The sequence below is a fragment of the Pygocentrus nattereri genome, chromosome 9, assembly GCF_015220715.1.
Source record: "Pygocentrus nattereri isolate fPygNat1 chromosome 9, fPygNat1.pri, whole genome shotgun sequence".
Taxonomy (NCBI): domain Eukaryota; kingdom Metazoa; phylum Chordata; class Actinopteri; order Characiformes; family Serrasalmidae; genus Pygocentrus; species Pygocentrus nattereri.
The window spans coordinates 13,795,285-13,815,750 of record NC_051219.1 but is presented as its reverse complement, the minus strand read 5'-3'; the positions used below and the strand labels follow the sequence as shown (position 1 = coordinate 13,815,750).

General features: G+C 40.3%; 2 protein-coding genes and 1 pseudogene across 2 annotated transcripts; all 3 read left to right on the top strand.

The window, feature by feature from the left end:
• The first annotated feature begins 751 nt into the window (after positions 1-751).
• Positions 752-8,139, top strand: LOC108433377 (PTEN induced kinase 1). The gene is made up of 8 exons (XM_017707890.2): positions 752-1,208; positions 2,409-2,681; positions 2,878-2,981; positions 3,483-3,665; positions 4,684-4,847; positions 5,760-5,887; positions 6,344-6,574; positions 7,291-8,139. The coding sequence occupies exons 1-8, from the start codon at positions 852-854 to the stop codon at positions 7,564-7,566; spliced, it is 1,716 nt and encodes a 571-aa protein (XP_017563379.2). The 5' UTR covers positions 752-851; the 3' UTR covers positions 7,567-8,139.
• A 3,241-nt stretch (positions 8,140-11,380) lies between these two features.
• Positions 11,381-12,047, top strand: LOC108433378 (cytidine deaminase-like). The gene is made up of 3 exons (XM_017707891.1): positions 11,381-11,594; positions 11,712-11,769; positions 11,930-12,047. Exons 1-3 carry the CDS (start codon positions 11,416-11,418, stop codon positions 12,029-12,031), a joined length of 339 nt encoding a protein of 112 aa, XP_017563380.1. The 5' UTR covers positions 11,381-11,415; the 3' UTR covers positions 12,032-12,047.
• Positions 12,048-15,569: 3,522 nt separating this feature from the next.
• Positions 15,570-20,068, top strand: LOC108433349 (annotated as a pseudogene).
• The last annotated feature ends 398 nt before the right edge of the window (positions 20,069-20,466 follow it).

The window sequence follows — 20,466 nt, the reverse complement described above, 5'->3', positions numbered from 1 at the left end:
TCATATTAGAAGTGAACATGTAATTTACCTAGGTGATCCTACAACCATGTAACCCCAGCGCTGAGACAAGCCTGCTAACTGCTAGACCATACAACTACTGCCAGCATCAGGCTAGCTACCCTCACTGCAATACAGAGTCCATGGAGTTTCATCTACATCCTATTATCACGGCCCGGAGACAATAGAGAGTCAATAGAGTCAGACCTGTAACAGTCACCACTGCAAGTTACTTGTATTTTCTGACCGTTGATGCTACAGACTTAACCAAGGCCTCTGAAAAGATTTTACATGGGAAAGTGGTCTCTAATTTCTCTCTACTTTTTGTGGGCAATGTGAGACACAAAGCATTAACACATCACAGTTTTAACTGAAATATATGAAAAATATATTTTTGTATTTTCAGCATTAGATTAAGCTAAATAGCATCCTCTTGGACCTCATGCTCTATGTTTTTAACACAGCTGAATCAGCACACGAAGAGCACGTGTTCATGGTGCAGCGGAAGAAGGAAAGCTCTGGAAATGTATTCATACAAATGTGGCTTTTATTTTGACATAATTAAAAAAGAAAAAAGTCAAATGAGTCAAAAAAACACGTACTACTACATGGTACTATGCAGTCAGTTATAATTCATACTATACTAATTAATGGGCTGTTAATGGCGTTATGCTATTTCGACTTGTCGGTTTTGGGTGCAGCTGGTCGAAAAACAATAACAACACATGTGACGTGGCTCCGTTTCAGCCAATCGGAGTGGCGTAAACACTCCTTCATGTGTAGCTGTCACTGTCACTGACGAGCCGCGGCCTTTACCGAGTTTTAAACGCGTGAATTTCACCATTTGGTAAAACATGTCGGTGAAACACGCCCTCGGTCGGGGTCTGGAGCTGGGCAGGTCCATTTTCCAGCTCGGTATCCTAAAACCGGCCGGCCGGGTAGCAGCGAAGTTCCGCGGAGAGCGGCTGCGGTTAGGCCCCGCGGCCCGGCCCGTCCAGCCTCAGCCTCTCCTGCCCGCTCGGTACCGATATTTCCGCATGTCGCTCCGCGGCCTCGCTGCGCAGCTCCAGGCGGCCGGGTTTAGGAGGCTGGCCGGGGGCGGATCGCCCAGGAACAGGGCCGTTTTCCTGGCTTTCGGTGTGGGTTTGGGTCTGATCGAGCAGCAGCTGGAGGATGACCGGAGGAGCGCAGCAACATGCCAGGAAATTCAGGTAGCTAGCTAACCAGCTAGCTTAGCTCGCTAACTATATAACTCCTTGTAACTAAAACCCAGCAGAGACCTTGTTCAGACGGTTTAATCCGTGCAGTTAGGACATTAAATACTGTAAAACGATATTTTAAATGATATAAGGTGTAACGAAGAAAGACACTAGGGGCCTTGACAGTATATACACTTTTACAGTGAGTTCTTGTAAGGGTTCTTTTGTAAAGGCAGTGGTTCTGTTTGCATAATTAATTGGTTCGTTGCTTGGTGAAATGGCTTTTTAATGGAGTAAATAGTTCTATATAGAGCTTTTTCAAGATGGCACCAAAAAGAGATCTGGTATTGATATGATGTCAAGCTTGTAACAATAGAAGAACCCTTTTTGGTGCTGTGTAGAACCATAAACAAAACATTCTTTGTCAATCTAAACTGTTTCAGCATGGAAAGAACCATTTAAGCATGCAAATGTTTCTGTATAGAACTCATAGTTCTAAGTATATCCATTGCCCTTTAACCCTTGAAGAACCATCTTTTTAAAGTGGACTGTTTTACGTTAAGACGCCATGTGAGATTAAGGGTTGGATAGAGATTAAGACTAATCCCGAGCTACACAGCAGTCTGAATAGAAATTCTCTGTTGAAAGGAATACGAAATGCAGGACTAGTCTTCATCCCTGTCTGGGAAACTAACCCAGACAGGGATGAAGGGATGGGAAGGTTTTAGCAGACTGCATATTCAGTGTGGACGGTTTGGTTGCACTACACACTTGTATTCGTGTTCTGTTAGGGGAGGTATTGCCACACCTTAACAAATTGTAAAGAAATGTTTCTATGACTTTCACGTAATACACTAGAACACTGGTAAAGTATTGTTTCTTCAGTAAACAAATGACTCAAGAAGAAGTAAGTGTGGCTATCAAAAAACATCTTGTGTAAAAAAAAAAAGGGGGTCAAAGTACTGAGCTGACTGTAAAACCACAGTGAAACTGTTAAAACATTTATTGGCACATTGTTAGAAGCAATTGCTCTAAAATGAAGTGCTAAATAAGGTGTATGCGGATTCGACGCAGTCCAGGAGCTTTCAGTAATAGACCAGAATAAAAATGTGACACGATGAAAGAGTTAGGATTTAAATTTGAAGGATTGCAATCGACCTGAAGACACATTTTATTATTAAATTTATAATTTGCTGTTGTCTCCCTGTGAAGGCGCTGTTCAGGAAGAAGAAGTTCCAGAGCCCGCTAAAGCCGTTCACCTCAGGTTATAAGCTGGAGGACTATGTGATTGGGAAGCAGATAGGAAAAGGCTGCAATGCTGCTGTCTATGAGGCTGCTGCTCCTTTTGCACCACTTAGAGAGAGCACCACATGTTCGCTGGTGGAGCTGAAACCAAATGGAGAAGAAACCAACGTCTCAGAGTCACTAAGATTCCCCAGTGCAGCCAGCTACCCACTGGCAGTGAAAATGATGTGGAACATTGGGGTAGGCAGCAAAGACACTGAGTTCGACACTGTATTGCAGGAGCAAAATGATCCTATTTGGGTTTGTGGATTTGGGGATTGTGTTTTTGTCATGTGGTTTAAGAAGAAATCAGATCTACAATCTCCAGTCTGTTGATCTGTTTCAAAATACCAGTAACCTATTGCTCAAAAGCATATTTCCTGTGACTACGTTGCAGGCGGGGTCCTCTAGTGAGGCTATCCTCAATTCCATGTCCCAGGAGCTGGTCCCTGCAAGTCCTGAGGCTCTAAAGAAGGAGAAGGGAGAGGTCGTACTGAGTGGGTGAGTCCCTTTAGTAGAGCTTTAATTGGACCTGAAATTTTAGTCCAAGCCTGAATACATCCCAAGACCTTCCTGTCCAAGCCTGGCCCTGACCCAACTCAAAGCACATCATCAAGATTTTAGTCTGAACTCAGTCCAAGTCTGAAAAAATGTCTTAGAACCCAATCACATAATTACAAGTCTATTACCCAAAGTGAAGAAATTTTTTTTTACATTTTGATAGCACTGGTTAAATCACTGTGTATGTCAGTAATAGCCATCATTAGATCACAGACAATTAAAAGTAATATGAAATAATTATATAATAGAACATTTTGCTGTCCGAAGTTTAAATTCTGCTTCACATGAAGAACATCATAATTTTTTTAAAGTATTTACAAACTTTCCATAATGTGCTGTTCTCATGCTGTATGGTGCTGATATAGCAGGAGTCTTTTTGTATGTAGAATGTATTATGTGTAAAAACTACCCTGAGTTTAGAGCGCTCTGCTCTCTTCGCAGTCATTTCGGGAGCGTGCCCAAGAGAGTGACAGCTCATCCCAATGTCATCCGAGTGTACCGGGCTTTCACAGCTGAGGTTCCGCTTCTGCCCGGTGCTGAAGAAGAGTATCCTGCTGCACTGCCCAGCAGGCTCAACCCTGCAGGAATGGGCAACAACCGCACCCTCTTTCTGGTCATGAAGAAGTAAGTCACCAAAGAGATCCACTCTTCAGTCATATGTATCACCATTTCTTACATATTGCTGCTGGTGGAACAAAGCCTTTTATCTCAGACATGATAACTTTACAGGAGAAGGAAACTTGAAATGTAAATTAATGAAGTTTTTTTTTTTTCTTCCAAGTAGTTTTGGACCATTTCTGTTGGTCTGTTCATCTTGAAGTTTTAACACAATGCAAAGGGTAACTGGACTTTTCAAATTATACAAAAATGAAAAATTATTTTTGCACAACAGTGACTATATTCTGCATTTTTCTTATAATTTTTGAGTGGCTTTATATACCAAAAACTGTTCATTCATTGTTAAAACCATTTTCAAACCTGCTTTAAAATTAAACAGGCTCTTTTTCGTTGCTTTACCTGTTGAATGCAGAACACCTCTTTTTGATTGGCTGCGCTTATTACATCTTGTTCAAAGAACAGTTCTGACTGAAACGTACTGGCCAAACTGATGATTAATGTCCTCAGGGATGTCAGAAAAAGTCAACTTCATCCACTTCATTTGCATGTCTGGGTCCTTTGTAAAGCAGAAATCTTCCACTTCAGTAACTCTGCATACTGTCTGCAATGAGAAAACTTTGGCGTAAATGGGTGGCTAAATAGAAAAATCCTAGGAGGATATTTTTGTAATTTCACTGCCAAACTATTCCCATTCTGGGAGCAGCACAGTAGCTCCAGGAGAACAGTTCCATCTGGAGCAGTGTGGGGTTTAGTGCCTTGCCCAAGGGCACCACAGGGAATATTCATTAGTTCTGGCTTCTGAACTTGCAGCCTTCTGGCTCACCTCTCCTACCACTAAGCTACCAGCCAGTTCCAGATTTCCCTAAATACTTTGTAGAGAGCTGAGTGAGAGTTAGCCTGACTTTCCTCAGATTAGAGTTCATTCGGTGTAGAAACCTTTTTTTTTTACTCAAAAAAGGACACATGACAGTAATAGTTCTGGTAAAAGCTGATGTTTGATCCTTGCTGATCAATTGTCCTGCAGTTACCCATGTACACTGCGTCAGTACCTGGAGGTGTGTGTACCGGGCCGCAGGCAGGGCTCCATGATGTTGCTGCAGCTGCTCGAGGGCGTGGACCACCTGTGCAGGCAGGGCATCGCACACAGAGACCTCAAATCAGACAATGTGCTGCTGGATTTTGACGCAGGTTAGTATTAATCCTTAATCCTTAATCCTTAAACATGGCCAATAGTGGACAATCAAAAGAGACCTACACTGACTGGCCACTCGATTAAGTACACCTCCTTGTGTCTACGCTTGTCAATTTTATCAACTCCACTAACCATAAAGGAGCAGTTTTTAGTTCTATAATTACAGGCTGTAGTGGATCATTCTCAGCACTGCAATGACACTGACGTGGTGGTGTGAGAGTGTGAATTGTGCTGGTCTGAGTGGATCAGTCACAGCAGTGCTGCTTGACTTTTTAAACACCTCAGTATCACTGCTGGACTGAGAATAGCCCACCAACCGAAAAGATCCAGCCAGCAGGGTCCAGTGGGGAGCACCCTTTGACCACTGACAAAGGACTTGAAGATGATTGGACACAGTATTTGAAAATTCCAGTAACACTGCTGTCTGATTCACTCGCATTACCATTTAACCTATGTGAAAATTTGAATAGGCTACATGTTACATGATGTTGATTCTGTAAGTGAAAGTAGGTTAACACGTTCTCTACACATTATCTGAGGTTGTAAGTTATATGCCATTTTTCTGTGAATTTTAGTGCACAATGTTAAATTCAGTCAATAAACAGTGATTGAGCATTAAACTATGCAGAAATATGTTCTCTGTAGAGCTTAGAAAATCAACAAAACGTGTAATTTGACCTGAAGCACCCAAACCTTTGCATATGACTGTACTTGCGAAGTATTGTGACAATGCAAAAATGGAGCTTAGACCTATATTTACAAAACCTTTCAGGACAGGACTGCTAGAATTTTTTTTTCCATATTTATTTTTAAACCCTAATCAATCCAAGCTGGGAAGATTTTGGGGTCTGTGTTCTATAATTACTCTCCTTTAAAATCATTCTGACAGTTATATTTTTGCCCTAAAGTTGGCTGCCCCAGGCTGGTCATCACTGACTTTGGCTGCTGCCTGGCAGAGGAAGGCTTGGGCCTGAAACTGCCCTTCACCAGCCGCTGGGTGAACAGAGGGGGGAACGCCTGCCTAATGGCACCTGAGGTAACATGACTGTATTCGTAAGTTTTTTAAACACATCACTCCAAGTAGGTGAAATCTAATCCTAGCTCCTGATACTGGTGGAAATCCTTACTGATGTTGAAAGTTTCCAAGACCAAGATTAATCTGTTCCCATAAAACAGAGCCTTCAAATCCATTGTTTTTCAGTAGCTCAGACTTTTACTTTTCCTCCCGGTGGACACATTTCAGCTTGAGCATATTTAAAAATGATCACCCACAAACTTCCTTTATTCACTTATTTAACAAGTCCTGTTTAATTCATTTATATTTGTGAACTACATCCATTCAGCCATAACATTTTGTTTAAGTACATTTCATAACCTTGTTATCTCAAGCAGATGGCCTATTTGCTGATATCTGTCTAGTACAGTACAGTCCTACTGTCTGTATTCTCTCTGCAAATTAACTTAAATGCAAAATTAATGTAAATGTCTGTAGGTGGCTACAGCTGTACCAGGTCCTGGAGTGGAGATTGACTACAGTAAGGCAGACGCATGGGCAGTGGGGGCCATCACCTATGAAATCTTTGGTCAGCCCAACCCATTTTATAGCCCTGAAGGCCTGGAGAGTCGCAGTTATCAGGAGAAGCAGCTGCCCCGACTGCCAGCCAGTGCACCTGAGCATGTGCAGCTGGTGGTAAAGCTGCTTCTGCGCAGGAACCCGAACAAGGTGGGCATGGTTAATTATGCACCCCTTACATGATCTTGATTGGTTAGCAGAGTCTGAAATCAACATCTACCATCTGTTAAGTATGGGTAAACTTTGGGAATGGTGGGTGAAATGGTCAGGTCATGTGTTTTTCATATTGCATTAACACATAGTGACAGGTCAAATCTGTGTGATGTAGCTAAAACCAAATTGCTGCAAATGTGACCTAAATTCAGTGTCATTGGCTAGTGTTGTGTTTCCAGACTTCACTCTCTGTGGCATAAAAATGAATTTTGCTAATTATCCAGAGCAACTCTAATCTAACGCACTTGATGATGTGTTATCATCACAGGCACATGTGAATAGTAGAGCCAGGTGTGTTAGATTTGAACTTGAAGGTTTTAGGTTTTTAGGACCAGGACTAGGCACCCTTGATTTGGGTGGTCAGTTATGAGTGGGCATTATGAAAATATTCATCATCATCATTTACACTTTTTTGTGTTACACTATTGGTGTTTATCATAATCAGCATTTTCACATGGGTTTCAGTACAGCAGCTAAAAATGAAAAGTGTTTTATTTGCCTGCCACAGTGGTTTCAAGGTTGGTCCTGGTTTCAAGGTACAGTCCAGTTAAACCTTAATAGTTGGTTATGTTTTTGGCTACGATTATTTCTGTTGCACTCTCTGACTTCCCGTCCCAAGTCTTTCATTCACTCCCCTTAATTGGTTTCTGTAGCGTCCTAGTGCCCGTGTGGCTGCTAACATCCTGCACCTCAGCCTGTGGGGCAAGCGAGCTCTGACCAGCCTGAACCCAGCCAGCATGGGGAAGATGGCAGACTGGCTGCTGTGCCAATCAGCCGTGGTGCTCCTGAAGGGCTGCGGGCCCAGAGGCAGTTCTGTGGAGGCCGAGCTGCAGAGAGGATTCCTCTCCAACCTGGACCTGGAGGAGCTCCGCATGGCTGTGCGCTACTTGATGTACGGACGAGAGCTGTGGCAGAGCGCTGATGTCTAAAGAGACTACAGGGCACAGTGCATGTGCTGACATGCTTTTTTCACTGGAAAAGCACAATCAGATTTTATCTAGTCTCAATAGGGACACATTTTAGTGAAACGTGTAAATGGAAACTGGCCAAAGTTTATCCAGATACAGTCTGGACACAAAAAGACATGTTAATGCAAGAAAGTGTAAACAGGCTCTATAAAATATAATAAGCTGTTTCTGTCTTTGTAATTTTGGCCTTTAGAGGTAAATGAAATGTTGACCCAGAAATGAGATGTAAATCACAGCAGTTGTTGCTTTCTGATCTACCATAAGCTGTGGAAGCTCTACAGTCTGTTGATGTAATAGCACTTTATGTACTTGCACCTTTTTAGTCATGAAATATAAAATAAACCGTAACAGCCTGGTAATATGCTGCTTCTGACTTAGCTAAATTGTTCGCTGTACACAGCCGTGTTTGTTTTACGGGTTTCCAGTAGTTTGTGCTAAGTCTAATTAATTACCAGGACATAAAAATTAAAATGGGTCAATTTTGTTTTTGTTCATGTTCATCACATAAAGCAATAAACCTACTGTGTCATTTTACTAACTGTTGTTGTGTTATCTGTTTGCTACTCGGTTCAATGCAGAATTGATATCATCCATCCATCCATTTTCTAAGCCGCTAGAATTGATATCAGCTTATTTTATTATCTCAAGGAACTTTGAAACCATATCATTCCTATCACAAACACCTTTTTGGGTCTTCACAGAGCTGAACTGCCTTTGATAGGTGATCATGTTTTTTATTCAGGTGGCCCTGATCTTTGGAGTGTACTTGCGGACTAACTGAGCGTTCCACATCATTAGAAAGCTGTCAGCATGTGAGCAATTCAATTAATTCCTTTTCCTGCCCCACTTCTTTAGCTTTTTACTACCAAAAAAAAATCCAACAATACAAGCTACTATGACCACATGACTACTCTCCAAACAACTATGTGTGGAGCCCAGCTCAGGTGTCCCCTTAAAAACACACTGCATTCTAGCTATCACTGGACATCACGGAGTGCAGTTTTCTTTTCCAGAAAACATCTTATGAGCTGCAGTAAAGTTGGTTTGTGGTTAGCGATTCGGATTTCTGTCGGCTGTAACTCCAGAATGCAGGAACGCACCTCCACAAACTCTGGTTGCTTTGTTAGTCCTGATTGTGAATTCGGATGATGTCATGTTCTACGCCAAAATCCGCCAATATTATACATCAGGGTTTTATTTTCTGAAGCCTATAACTTCAAAAGTCGAGCTCTCAGATGGATAAAACCAGGCTCAGACTGACCAGGCCAATTTGGGAAAAAAACAAATGGTGTTTGATTGGAATAAGACTATCTGACGGTGCAGTTTAATTCCACATACAAATGTTATCAGTAGCCTTGCAAATTCCCTTGTTGTACATATTGTTTGATTTGGAAACATACAAACGGACTTTGTGATATTTTCTTGTTTTATACAGGTCTGTTTCCATTACCTTGCATACAAAATTGAATATTTCTATCACACATTTTCTAAGCCACTTCTCCCTCAGGGTTATTTCTGTCATTTACCCAGGAGGGACACAGTAATGTACATGTAAGGAGATGAAAGCAGGCTAGAATTATTTGTCAGTCATTGATTTAAAAGCTGTTGCTCAAAAAAAGCTGAAAAATGTGGTTTCAACTTTGGAACACAATTTAAAATATATACACAATAATAATCATGCAGTGCATGCTGGCACTATTAAAGTCATGCAGAGTTGGTCATCATCTGATTTCACAAATACATTTATGTCTGTCATTCCTTTGTCGATCAGTTATGGCAATAAAAAGCTGAATATTTGGAGGGCTTGTGTCACGATGGGCCCCTCTCAGTCCTGTCCATGTGCTTGTGTTATGTTTACTTTGCGGTCGTCCACGTGCTTCTTTGTTTTGGTTTTCACAGTCCTGCCCTCTTGTTTCGTGACTCCGCCCAGATTGTTTCCACCTGTTTTCCACCTGTGTCTTGTGATCCCTTGTGTTATGTAAGCCCCGTGTTTGCCCTGGTCTGTGTTGGTCTTTGCTTGTATGCTTGTTTGATGTTAGATGTGCTGATTGTTTGGATGTTTGATGTGCTGTTTGTAATGTATTGTATGGTTTGAAGTGTTTTGTTAAGTATTTGGACTTCTGTGTTCCTCGTCATGTCTGTCCCTCCTGCTCTGTGTGTTGGCTATCTGGGAACAAATATAAAATGTTAGTGCATATATTTTTTTAATAACTGATCATGTTGAGAGAGGAATGTAGGATCAAAACAGCTCACCTGACATCTGAGATGTTTCACTCCTCCTGTCATGCTTTTGTAATTCATTGCACTTTTCCAATGAAAAGTCTGTCTTTATTATACCAAGTCATGAAAGTGGGCTTTAATCTGTGCTCCAACCTGAGAAAACGCTGTTTTTATTTTATTCATTATTTTTCATTTAACGTTTTCATTTATATCAATGACTGTGTTTTATTTAAGAAAACCAAAAGTCTCTAGATTTAACAACATTTATTTGTACAAAATGTGCAAAGCATTTACAGTAACTTTAAGGAAAAACAAACACATTGACCAGCCCCTCAGTAAAATACATTTACTTTGCATCTACAGTCACTGCCCACTTTTACAGCCCTACTTACTTCAGACATACTGTCCATCTGTTTCTCTGCATGCTTTATCCCTTTTCACCCTGTTCTTCAGTAACCAGGAGCACCAGAGATCAGGTATTATTTGGGTGGTGGATCATTGCAGTAACACTGATGTGGTAGTGTATTAGCGTACTACTACTATTACACACGAAAATGGGGGTAGATCTGCATATATCAATAAAATATACCAAACCATGTTTGTGAAAGTTTTTACAAATCAGGTAACGGCTAAAACAAGTGAAATATCATTGCTCCTCTAAGTGTACATGGCGTTTCAGAGTCAAGCCCTCCAAATATTCAGCTTTTATTGCCATAATTGATAAACAAAGGAATGATAGACATAAGTGTCCTTGTGAAAGTTTTCATAAATTAGAAAAGTTAATATTAGTATGCTGTTATCTCTATACATAATTAGTTATTAAAGTTATGTGCACTAATAGTCTATATATGCCACCAAAAATTGAACTACTGAGTTATTTCTCATGAAAATGGGAGTAGATGTAAGGGGGAGCGAGGTGAGACACGCTGAGATAAGCGAGATTTATTATGGGCAAATCCAGGGTCGTGGTCAAAACAGTCCAGGGTCAATGAGCCGATACGTACAGATTTAGGGTAGGACATGACAAAGACCAGAACCAACACAGACCAGGTACAAAGATACAATGATACAAAGACTGGCGAACACAAGGGGCAAACACAGGGCTTAAATACACGGAACAATGAGGGACAGGTGAATACAATCAGGGGTCGGAGTAACCAAACAGGGGGCAGGACTGAAACCAAAACAAAGGAGCACATGGACGGGACTGAGAGGGGCCAACCGTGACAGTAGAACTGCATAAATCACTCAAATACACCAAACTGTGCTGGGGAAAGTTTTCACAACTCAGAAAAGTTCATTTGAGTGTGCTGCTGTCTTTATACTTGATTAGTTAACTAATCTAATCTAATCCATTTTATATAATAGGTCCCTGTAAGGTTGTTCTAAATGTTACAGTCATTGTTAATACCCCCACTTTGAAAAATGTCTGACTTGGTACATTTCCCTGTAAAGCATATCACATCAATTGAATTGTCCAGATATTTTAAATATAATGTAATTCCTTTTAATTATATCCTGTAATGAACTGGAATCAGACTGAATCAAATGCTTAATCACTGAGCTGTGTGTCACTGTGACTGTATTTTCATGGTTAATGCTGTATTCTTGGTACAGTTGCTGAAATCTAGGATCATTTTTCTTGCTCCCTCTACAGGCTGCAATGTAGAAAATGCCTGCACCGCTCTTGGTATCTGCGCTGAGAAGACTGCGATCTCCAAAGCCGTGTCAGAGGGACATAGAGATTTCAAGGCCATTGCTGTAGCAAGGTGTTAATTCAACCTCACTGTCATATGATTATGATGACATATATTACAATGATATGATACTTAAATGCTGTTTTCATGTGTCTTAGACTGTTTAATTGATCATCTTCCTTCTTTTAGTGACATGGTGGAAAGTTATATCTCACCGTGTGGTGGCTGCAGACAATTTATGAGGGAGGTTAGTTTCCATTATGTTAGTCGATCGTGCAGTAAAGGCAGGACACATTTCTGCTTCTTCTGGACAGCCCAACATTCTGATATGTAATAAAACCCCTCAGAGCTGTAACCTGTAACCTATAACTCTGAGTGACACTCACGGGGTCTTCCTTCTCTTGCAGTTCGGGCTGGAGTGGGACATTTATTTATCGAAGCCAGATGGGACTTTCATGAAGATGACAGTAGAGGAGCTCCTTCCGGAGTCCTTTGGTGCGGATGATTAAAGATTATCTAGAAAAACAAAACCAAGAGTAAATCAACTGTTACAGGTTCACATCTAACTAGTCTATGCATTACATTAAAATATCATTATATTGCTACTGTTTTCTTGTATATGCTAAAGTAAAAGCAGTGGCATTGCTGATCTTTTTAGGAGGCCATTGCTTTTGTTTGTCTACATAGTTTCAAAGTTTCCAAGTCTCTATTCTCCATGGTTTATCACATTATTTGAGTACTGTATGCTTCTCTTTTAATCAAGTTTATCATTGAAAGTAATTAGAATTTTGTTATTTGGTATTTAGCCCAATAAACTGCACTCTTGATTGAAGCATTCTTTGTGGGAGCATGTTTCCTTACTTCCTGTGACTCTCCTTTGAGGTTAAAGTAATAGTAAAATAATTAAATTGAAATTCCTCTACACTTATACCTCTATGTTCAATAATAATTCTACTGGCTGTAAAAATACCAGTTGCAAATGTCAGTGCTGCTATAACATGGAGTGAGGAGGTGGACGCATATGCTAAGATAAGTGACTTTTATTAAGGACAAATCCAGGGTCATGGTCAAAACGGTCCAGGATCAGATGGCCAATACGGAGAGCAGGAGGGACAGACATGACAAAATGAACACAGAACCTCAAACAGACCAGAAATAAACAAAACTCTTCTAACAATACATACACTTCAAACAGTACAAAGACCAGCGAAAACAAAGGGCAAACATGTGGCTTATAAAACACAGGGATAACGAGGGACAGGCAGAAAACAGGTGGCGACAATCAGGGGCAGAGTCACAAAACAAGGGGACAGACTAGGAAACCAAAACAAAGAAAACACGTGGACTAGACCAAAACAAAACACGAACACATGGACAGGACCGGGAGGGGCCAATCATGACAGCTGCAATATTAAAGACCAATATAGACCAATATGTCGACTCTTGTTACTGCAGCAAAGTTTATTTTTTGTGAACGTATACTTTGTGGAGTATTACTTAATAAAAAAAAGCAATTTTAGTTTTACATGTTAGTAAATAATGTGATCTCCTATGCCAAAACAACAAGTTTTCATGTCAGTCACTCATGTCATGTCAGGTGGTTAAGATGAAATGTTACAGAAGTGAACCAGAGTTTAAAAAATGGACACCCAAGAAGTAAATGCAGATATAAATGAATCTGATATAAATGAACAGATAAAATGTCCAGCTGAGGCTGAAGTTGAAGAAAATCCTTGGACACATTTAGGGGACCAATTCAACTTCAAATGCAAAAAAGACGACAGCTTCATTACGCAGTGTAAGCTTTGTACACCCAAAAATGTGACGCTAGTTTTGTTTACTTAAGCTACATCCATGCCAGACACATTAGCTACCATTCTCGCTTGGTTAATGCTACATTTATTTGATCTGTTACCTGACAAATGATGGGAATCAACATTTTAATACAGTCTAATCTTTCCTGTTATAACACTGTCGTATTATGTTTTTAGTGTGTAAGCTAACAAAGTAATTCATTGTTGTCTTCTGTTATTGTCATTATTAGTTGTTTATAATGTAAATACTGTAACTTAATGTTTATCTTTTCAAACAGTTTGTGTTTTTTTTTCAGGCATATCTATAAGCAAAAAAAGTGCTTTATCAAATGTCAATATGAAGTTTAGAATAAATGTAATTAATTCCAGCTGTATGAAAAAAGGGACATTGCTTATATGCCTTCACACTGATGGAAACATTTTGTTTACAGAGGAAACATCCATTAAAGCTGAAGGCCTACAATGGCCTTGTAGCAGCACGAAAGTGAACCCTGGAAGACGGACCAGCAGATGTCCCAAGCAAGCAAAGATATCTCATGTGAGTGGGGTTGGTGCTTCCAGACATGTGTCACAGCAGACAGTTGACAAGGCGATGATCCACTTTATTTTCAAGGGTTTTTGTCCATTTTCTGTTGTTGAAGAACCTGCATTCAAAAATGGACTGACAACCTGTCCAGAGTGTTTCCAGCCCCCATGACCCAGAAGGATAAGTGGCTTAGAAAAAGTGTGCGTGTGTGTGTGTGTGTGTGTGTGTGTGTGTGTGTGTGTGTGTGTGTGTGTGTATATGTGTGTGGATTCTCAACACAATGCAAACCCACTCTTCAAGCCAAAATACAGGAAGCTGGAGCTCAAATGAAGGTAAATTTCGTATCACATCTTAGTGGAGTCACCTGTGTTGCCAAAACCACTGATTGCTGGACAGTGTTCCACAAAATTTATATTGGTGTCACTGCTAATTGGACATTGGGAAGAAGATCTGCTGCACTTGCCTGCAACATGTTGAGACGGTCCCACAGGTTTGATGTTCTAGCAGGTGCTCTTAATGACTTTCACACACAGTACAACACAGGACAGAAGGTGGTGAGAACCGTGACTGACAGCGGTTCAAACTTTATTAAAGCGTTCGGTGTGTTTGGTAATCAGGATCAGACTGAGAATGCAGAGTTGGATCAAGATTCTCGTAAAAGAGCCCCAAACAGACTACCTAGACTCATCTTGAATATCAACTTTGTCATCATCAAAGATGTGCAGCCCACCTTGGTATTGCCATTCTTTTTACCAGCCTCTCTAAAATTCTTCAGTCTTCAGTCTGAGATAAACACATACATGGGACGGCTACTTCCTGTGATCTTCCTAGTTGGAACATTAGGGACGTTAGAACAGGAGATTATGCTGACAGTACAGCACCTACATGCTGCTAGAAGAGGAAAGCGGCTTCTTTCCCTCATGAAAATGAATTCCCTCATTTCATCACAGACTGTGCTGGCACCAGCAGCCAGGGTTCGACTGGAAGCGGATCACGGTTTTATGTCTGGCTCGCTAAACTGTCTGCATCATGCACCCGTAGCTTTGTTGTCCCAAACTGATGTTGTGCAATGTTTTTATTTGAATGTATATTAGTTTTGCCAATTCCCAAAGCGTTTCATTGCTAGTGCTTGCACATACTTATTAATGTTGTTACACATTAACATATTAGATTTTTATTTGTGATGTTTGTTACTACATTTTATTGCATATAATTAAATTTTAGTTTGTATTTTTTTATTAGTTATTTATTTCATGTTTATTTATTTAATTTAGCTTTTTTATGAACGCACTTCATGTAATATCATTTTCTTTAGATTCCATTTTAAAATATGTATGGATTTTTTTTGTTTCATATTTTCTGTTGTTAATGCATTCTGTCTTGTAAAAGTGGTCTGAAATTAAAAATAACATGTTATACATGCTCTTTCCCTGTGTGCATTGCCTGGAAAAGGTCCTAGAGGACTGTATATCTGCACCTTGCCAACCACACAGTTTTACTCAAAGTAAATTTGAAATAAGTTTAACTTTAAATTTGAAATAAGTTAAACTTTTTACTTTGTTGAACTTTTACAACTTTCACTTTTACTTTAGTACAGTTTTTTCACAGTATCTCTACTTTTTTCTACTTGAGTAAAATAATTTAGTATTCTTTAGACTTCTGCAAACGAGACTTATCAACCCACCATGAATTCCGGTTCATTGAGAAATGCGCAAACTCCCAAGTACGTCATCTTTTGTGAAGCTGCTGAGGTACTAGTATAACCCCTCTGTGAAGTGGAAAGTGGCCACAACCTGAACTGCACTGAGTATGATAATTACATAGTGCTCAAATTGCCTGGTGTGGTTAAAAGTGACTATGCTCTTTTCACAAGAAATGGAAGTGTGTAACCGCTGGGTAAAACAAGCTGCTTTACTGACAGTTACTAACCTCAGAAATACAGGTGTTTGTCTCACTTTAACTCACCACAGAAAGGTGTGTCACTTTCTCATAGTTGCCAGGATTTAAATTTGAGGATGTGTCCAAATTCGTTGGAGAACCAAACACACAACAGTGCGAGAGTGCAAACTAAATAAAGAAAATAAATTGTTCGTGCAAAATTCACAGCTATTAGAGTAAAATAACATCAGCTAATGTCTACAGAGCGATATATTCAACATTTTTAATATAAAAGAAAGCATTAATATCCTAAACACAGAACAGCATAAATTATTTAACACCGCTCTTATATTTCGGCCCTTCAGTTGGAGATTTGGCTCATTAAATTTGCTGTGTGTATGCAAATAATTGTTTTGGATAAACAGGTAGAGAGTGACAGAATATATTAATTTAAGAAATTTACAATAGTGAGAATGTTTAATGCAAGATTAATGCAAGCTAAATCATCATTCGCTGTTCACACGTATTGATTAAGCCTTTCCTGTTCTTAGCCATTGTCTTAATTGTTAACAATAATTTTTCTTGTTAATTGAATTATAGTAGTCTGAGCTCGGGGATCACTGCCCAGACATACTAACCCTATGCTGTTGCTTACATTTCTATCGAATGGAATTTGTTTGCTTTGCTGTGTACTCTTAGCTGTCAATATTCAATTTGATTATCCATAAGTGAACGGTTGGCTAAACTAATGTAGACTGAATGAGCGGTCATATTTAAATGTGCTTGTGATTGTGACATAACAACTATGATGAATTCAAAATGACTTTTATAGCTTAGTTTAAATATATGGTCTGGAGAATAAACAGTATGTTTTGACCTTAGAAGAAAAATTTGTAATTTCGCTGCCAAACTATTCCCAGTCTCTGAGCAGCACAGTAGCTCCAGCAGAACGGTTCCATCTGGGGCAATGCGGGATTTAGTGCCTTACCCAAGGGCACCACAGGGAATATTCATTAGTTCTGGCTTCTGAACTTGCAGCCTTCTGGCTCACCTCTCCTACCACTAAGCTACCAGCCAGTTCCAGATTTACTTTGTAGAGAGCTGAATGAGAGTTAGCCTGACTTTCCATGGATTAGAGTTTTGTCAGCATGAAAACCTTCACTTTGGCTCTAAAAAGGACACATGACAGTAATAGTTCTGGTAAAAGCTGATGTTTGATCCTTGCTGATCAATTGTCCTGCAGTTACTCATGTACACTGCGTCAGTACCTGGAGGTGTGTGTACCGGGCCGCAGGCAGGGCTCCATGATGCTGCTGCAGCTGCTCGAGGGCGTGGACCACCTGTGCAGGCAGGGCATCGCACACAGAGACCTCAAATCAGACAATCCTAATATGGCCAATATTGGACAATCAAAAGAGACCTACACTGACTGGCCACTTGATTAAGTACACCTCCTTATGTCCACATTTGTCCATTTTATCAGCTCCACATTATTACAGGCTATAATAATTACAGTGATCAGTTTGTTTTCTCAGCATAAAGTTTTAGTGCACAATGTTAAATTCAGCCAATAAACAATGATTTACAATAAACATTACAATGTGCTGAAATGTGTTCTCTGTAGAGCTTAGAAAATCAGCAAAACATGTCATTTGACCAGGAGCATCCAAGCTTTTGCATACTGCTATACTCGGGATGTATTGTCACAGTACAAGAAATTTAACATGGAGTTAAAAGGGCAGGACGTGTATGGAAGACTACAGTGGTGGATGATCGCAGAATCCTTTCGATGGTGAAGAAAAACCCCTTCGCAACATCCACCCAAGTGTAGAACACTCTCAAGGAAGTAGGTGTATCAGTATCTAAGTCTACCATAAAGAGAAGACTTCATGAGAGCAAATACAGAGGGTTCACCACAAGGTGCAAACCACTCATCAGCCTCAAAAATAGAAAGGCCAGATTAGACTTTGCCAAAAACATCTAAAGAAAACAGCCCAGTTCTGGAACAGCATCTTTGGACAGATAAAACTAAGATCAACATGTACCAGAATGATGGGAAGAAGAAAGTATGGAGAAGAAAACATGGTGGAGGCAGTGCGATGGCATGGGCATGCACAACTTCCAATGGCACTGGGTCACTAATGTTTATTGATGATGTGACAGGAGATGTATTTTCTGCTCATATTCAACCAAATGCAGCAAGGTTGATAGATAGATAGATAGATAGATAGACAGACAGACAGACAGACAGACAGACAGACAGACAGATAGATAGATAGATAGATAGATAGATAGATAGATAGATAGATAGATAGATAGATAGATAGATAGATAGATAGATAGATAGATAGATAGATAGATAGATAGTTCATTGATCCCAAAGGAAATTTAGCAGATTGGACGTCGCTTCACAGTGCAGATGGAGAATGACCCAAAACATACTGCGAAAGTAACCCAGAAGTTTTTTAAGGCAAAGAAGTGGAATATTCTGCAATGGCAGCGTCAATCGCCAGATCTCAACCTGTTCGACCATGCATTTCACTTGCTTAAGACAAAACTTAAGGCAGAAAGACCCACAAACAAGCAACAACGGAAGACAGCTGCAGTAAAGGCCTGGCAAGGCATCACAAAGGAGGAAACCCAGTGTTTGGTGATGTCCATGAGCTACAGACTTCAGGCAGTTATTGCCTGCAAAGGATTCTCAACAAAGTATTAAAAATGAACACTTTATTTATGGTAAAATTAATTTGTCCAATTATTTCTGAGCCCCTGAAATTCCTAAACTTTTCATAGGGTATTTTTGTTCAACCCATTGAATTAAACCTGAAAGTCTACACTTCAAATGCATCTCAGTTGTTTCATTTCAAATCCAATGTGGTGGCATGCAGATTGTATTACTGTCCAAATATTTCTGGTTCTGACTGTATATTTACAAAACCTTTCAGAACAGACCTGCTGCCCTAAAATCTTTTTTTTCCATACTCTCCTTTAAAATCATTCTGACAGTTATATTTTTGCCTTAAAGTTGGCTGCCCCAGGCTGGTCATCACTGACTTTGGCTGCTGCCTGGCAGAGGAAGGCTTGGGCCTCGAACTGCCCTTCACCAGCCGCTGGGTGAACAGAGGGGGGAACACCTGCCTAATGGCACCTGAGGTAACATGACTGTATTTGAAGGTTTTTTAAACACATCACTCCAAGTAGGTGAAATCTAATCCTAGCTCCTGATACAGGTGGCTACAGCTGTACCAGGTCCTGGTGTGGAGATTGACTACAGTAAGGCAGACGCATGGGCAGTGGGGGCCATCACCTATGAAATCTTTTTATATCATTTTATAGCCCTGAAGGCCTGGAGAGTCGCAGTTATCAGGAGAAGCAGCTGGCAAGGTTGCCAGCCAGTGCACCTGAGCATATGCAGCTGATAGTAAAAGGAACAAGGTGGGCATGGTCCTGGTTTCAAGGTACAGTCCAGTTAAACTTTAATAGTTGGTTATGTTTTTAACTAAGATTAATTCTGTTGCAATCTCTGACTTCCCGTCCCAAGTCTTTCATTCCCTGACTCCTCCTAATTGGTTTCTGTAGCGTCCTAGTGCCCGTGTGGCTGCTAACATCCTGCACCTCAGCCTGTGGGGCAAGCGAGCTCTGACCAGCCTGAACCCAGCCAGCATGGGGAAGATGGCAGACTGGCTGCTGTGCCAGTCAGCCGTGGTGCTCCTGAAGGGCTGCGGGCCCAGAGGCAGTTCTGTGGAGGCCGAGCTGCAGAGAGGATTCCTCTCCAACCTGGACCTGGAGGAGCTCCGCATGGCTGTGTGCTGCTTGATGTACGGACGAGAGCTGTGGCAGAGCGCTGATGTCTAAAGAGACTCTACAGGGCCTGTTTACACCTTGCGATAACGTGATTTTGGTGATCGGATCATGTTTGGATTTCACTTGACCGCATGAAAAAAAACAGGTGTAAACACCCTCAGTACTGTGTTCAGCCCATCCCAGCAGTCATCAGGCGGAAGGCAGACATGACTACCAAATCAGTCAAAATCAAAGAAAGCAAATATGAATGGAAATTTCACTTTGCTCTTTTTCAACTGCCTTAAAGAGGAATTGCATAATAGTGATTAATATATTATTATTAGTCTGAGTGGTGTGATGTGAAATGGTGCATTGTTGAGAGACTTTATGACATTTCTTTACAGTGGTGGTGACAGAACGCAGATTTCTCAATGGGTGCAACCAATTTATTACTATCCAAAATGACCAGTGAACCTACATGTGCCTTTATGTGCAATGTTGATAATGGTAAACCCTGGAGCCCATAAGGTGACAAATTTATAATAAGATATAGCCATAAATTTATATATTGAGGCCATGAGTGACGTTATAACTTGCGGCCTCAATATATTAATTTGTGGCCATATCTTATATCTGTTTCTTTTTTTTTTCACATTAAACTAAATGACTTTACATCTCAATGATTTAAAGAATCGGTTAAATTCACCTTCAAAAACTTTTTATTTATTTATTTATTTTACAAAACTCTTTTCTTAAATATAATAGTATTATTTTTCCCTTTGCTGGGATAGTCTCCAGCGGCTTAGAAGGGGTGTGTGTGTGTGTGTGTGTGTATGTGTGTGTGTGTGTGTGTGTGTGTGTGTGTGTGTATGCCATCTATAATAGTATAATAGTGATAGTTTATTTATAAACAGGCTTAAATACGTTTTATTTTAAAAGCCGT

Coding starts and splice junctions, on each gene's coding strand:
- LOC108433377 (XM_017707890.2), top strand. CDS start 852: ATGTCGGTGAAACACGCCCTCGGTCGGGGTCTGGAGCTGGGCAGGTCC. Junction 1,209..2,408: donor CAACATGCCAGGAAATTCAG/GTAGCTAGCTAA, acceptor CTCCCTGTGAAG/GCGCTGTTCAGGAAGAAGAA. Junction 2,982..3,482: donor GGAGAGGTCGTACTGAGTGG/GTGAGTCCCTTT, acceptor CTCTCTTCGCAG/TCATTTCGGGAGCGTGCCCA.
- LOC108433378 (XM_017707891.1), top strand. CDS start 11,416: ATGGTTAATGCTGTATTCTTGGTACAGTTGCTGAAATCTAGGATCATT. Junction 11,595..11,711: donor AAGGCCATTGCTGTAGCAAG/GTGTTAATTCAA, acceptor TCCTTCTTTTAG/TGACATGGTGGAAAGTTATA. Junction 11,770..11,929: donor GCAGACAATTTATGAGGGAG/GTTAGTTTCCAT, acceptor CTTCTCTTGCAG/TTCGGGCTGGAGTGGGACAT.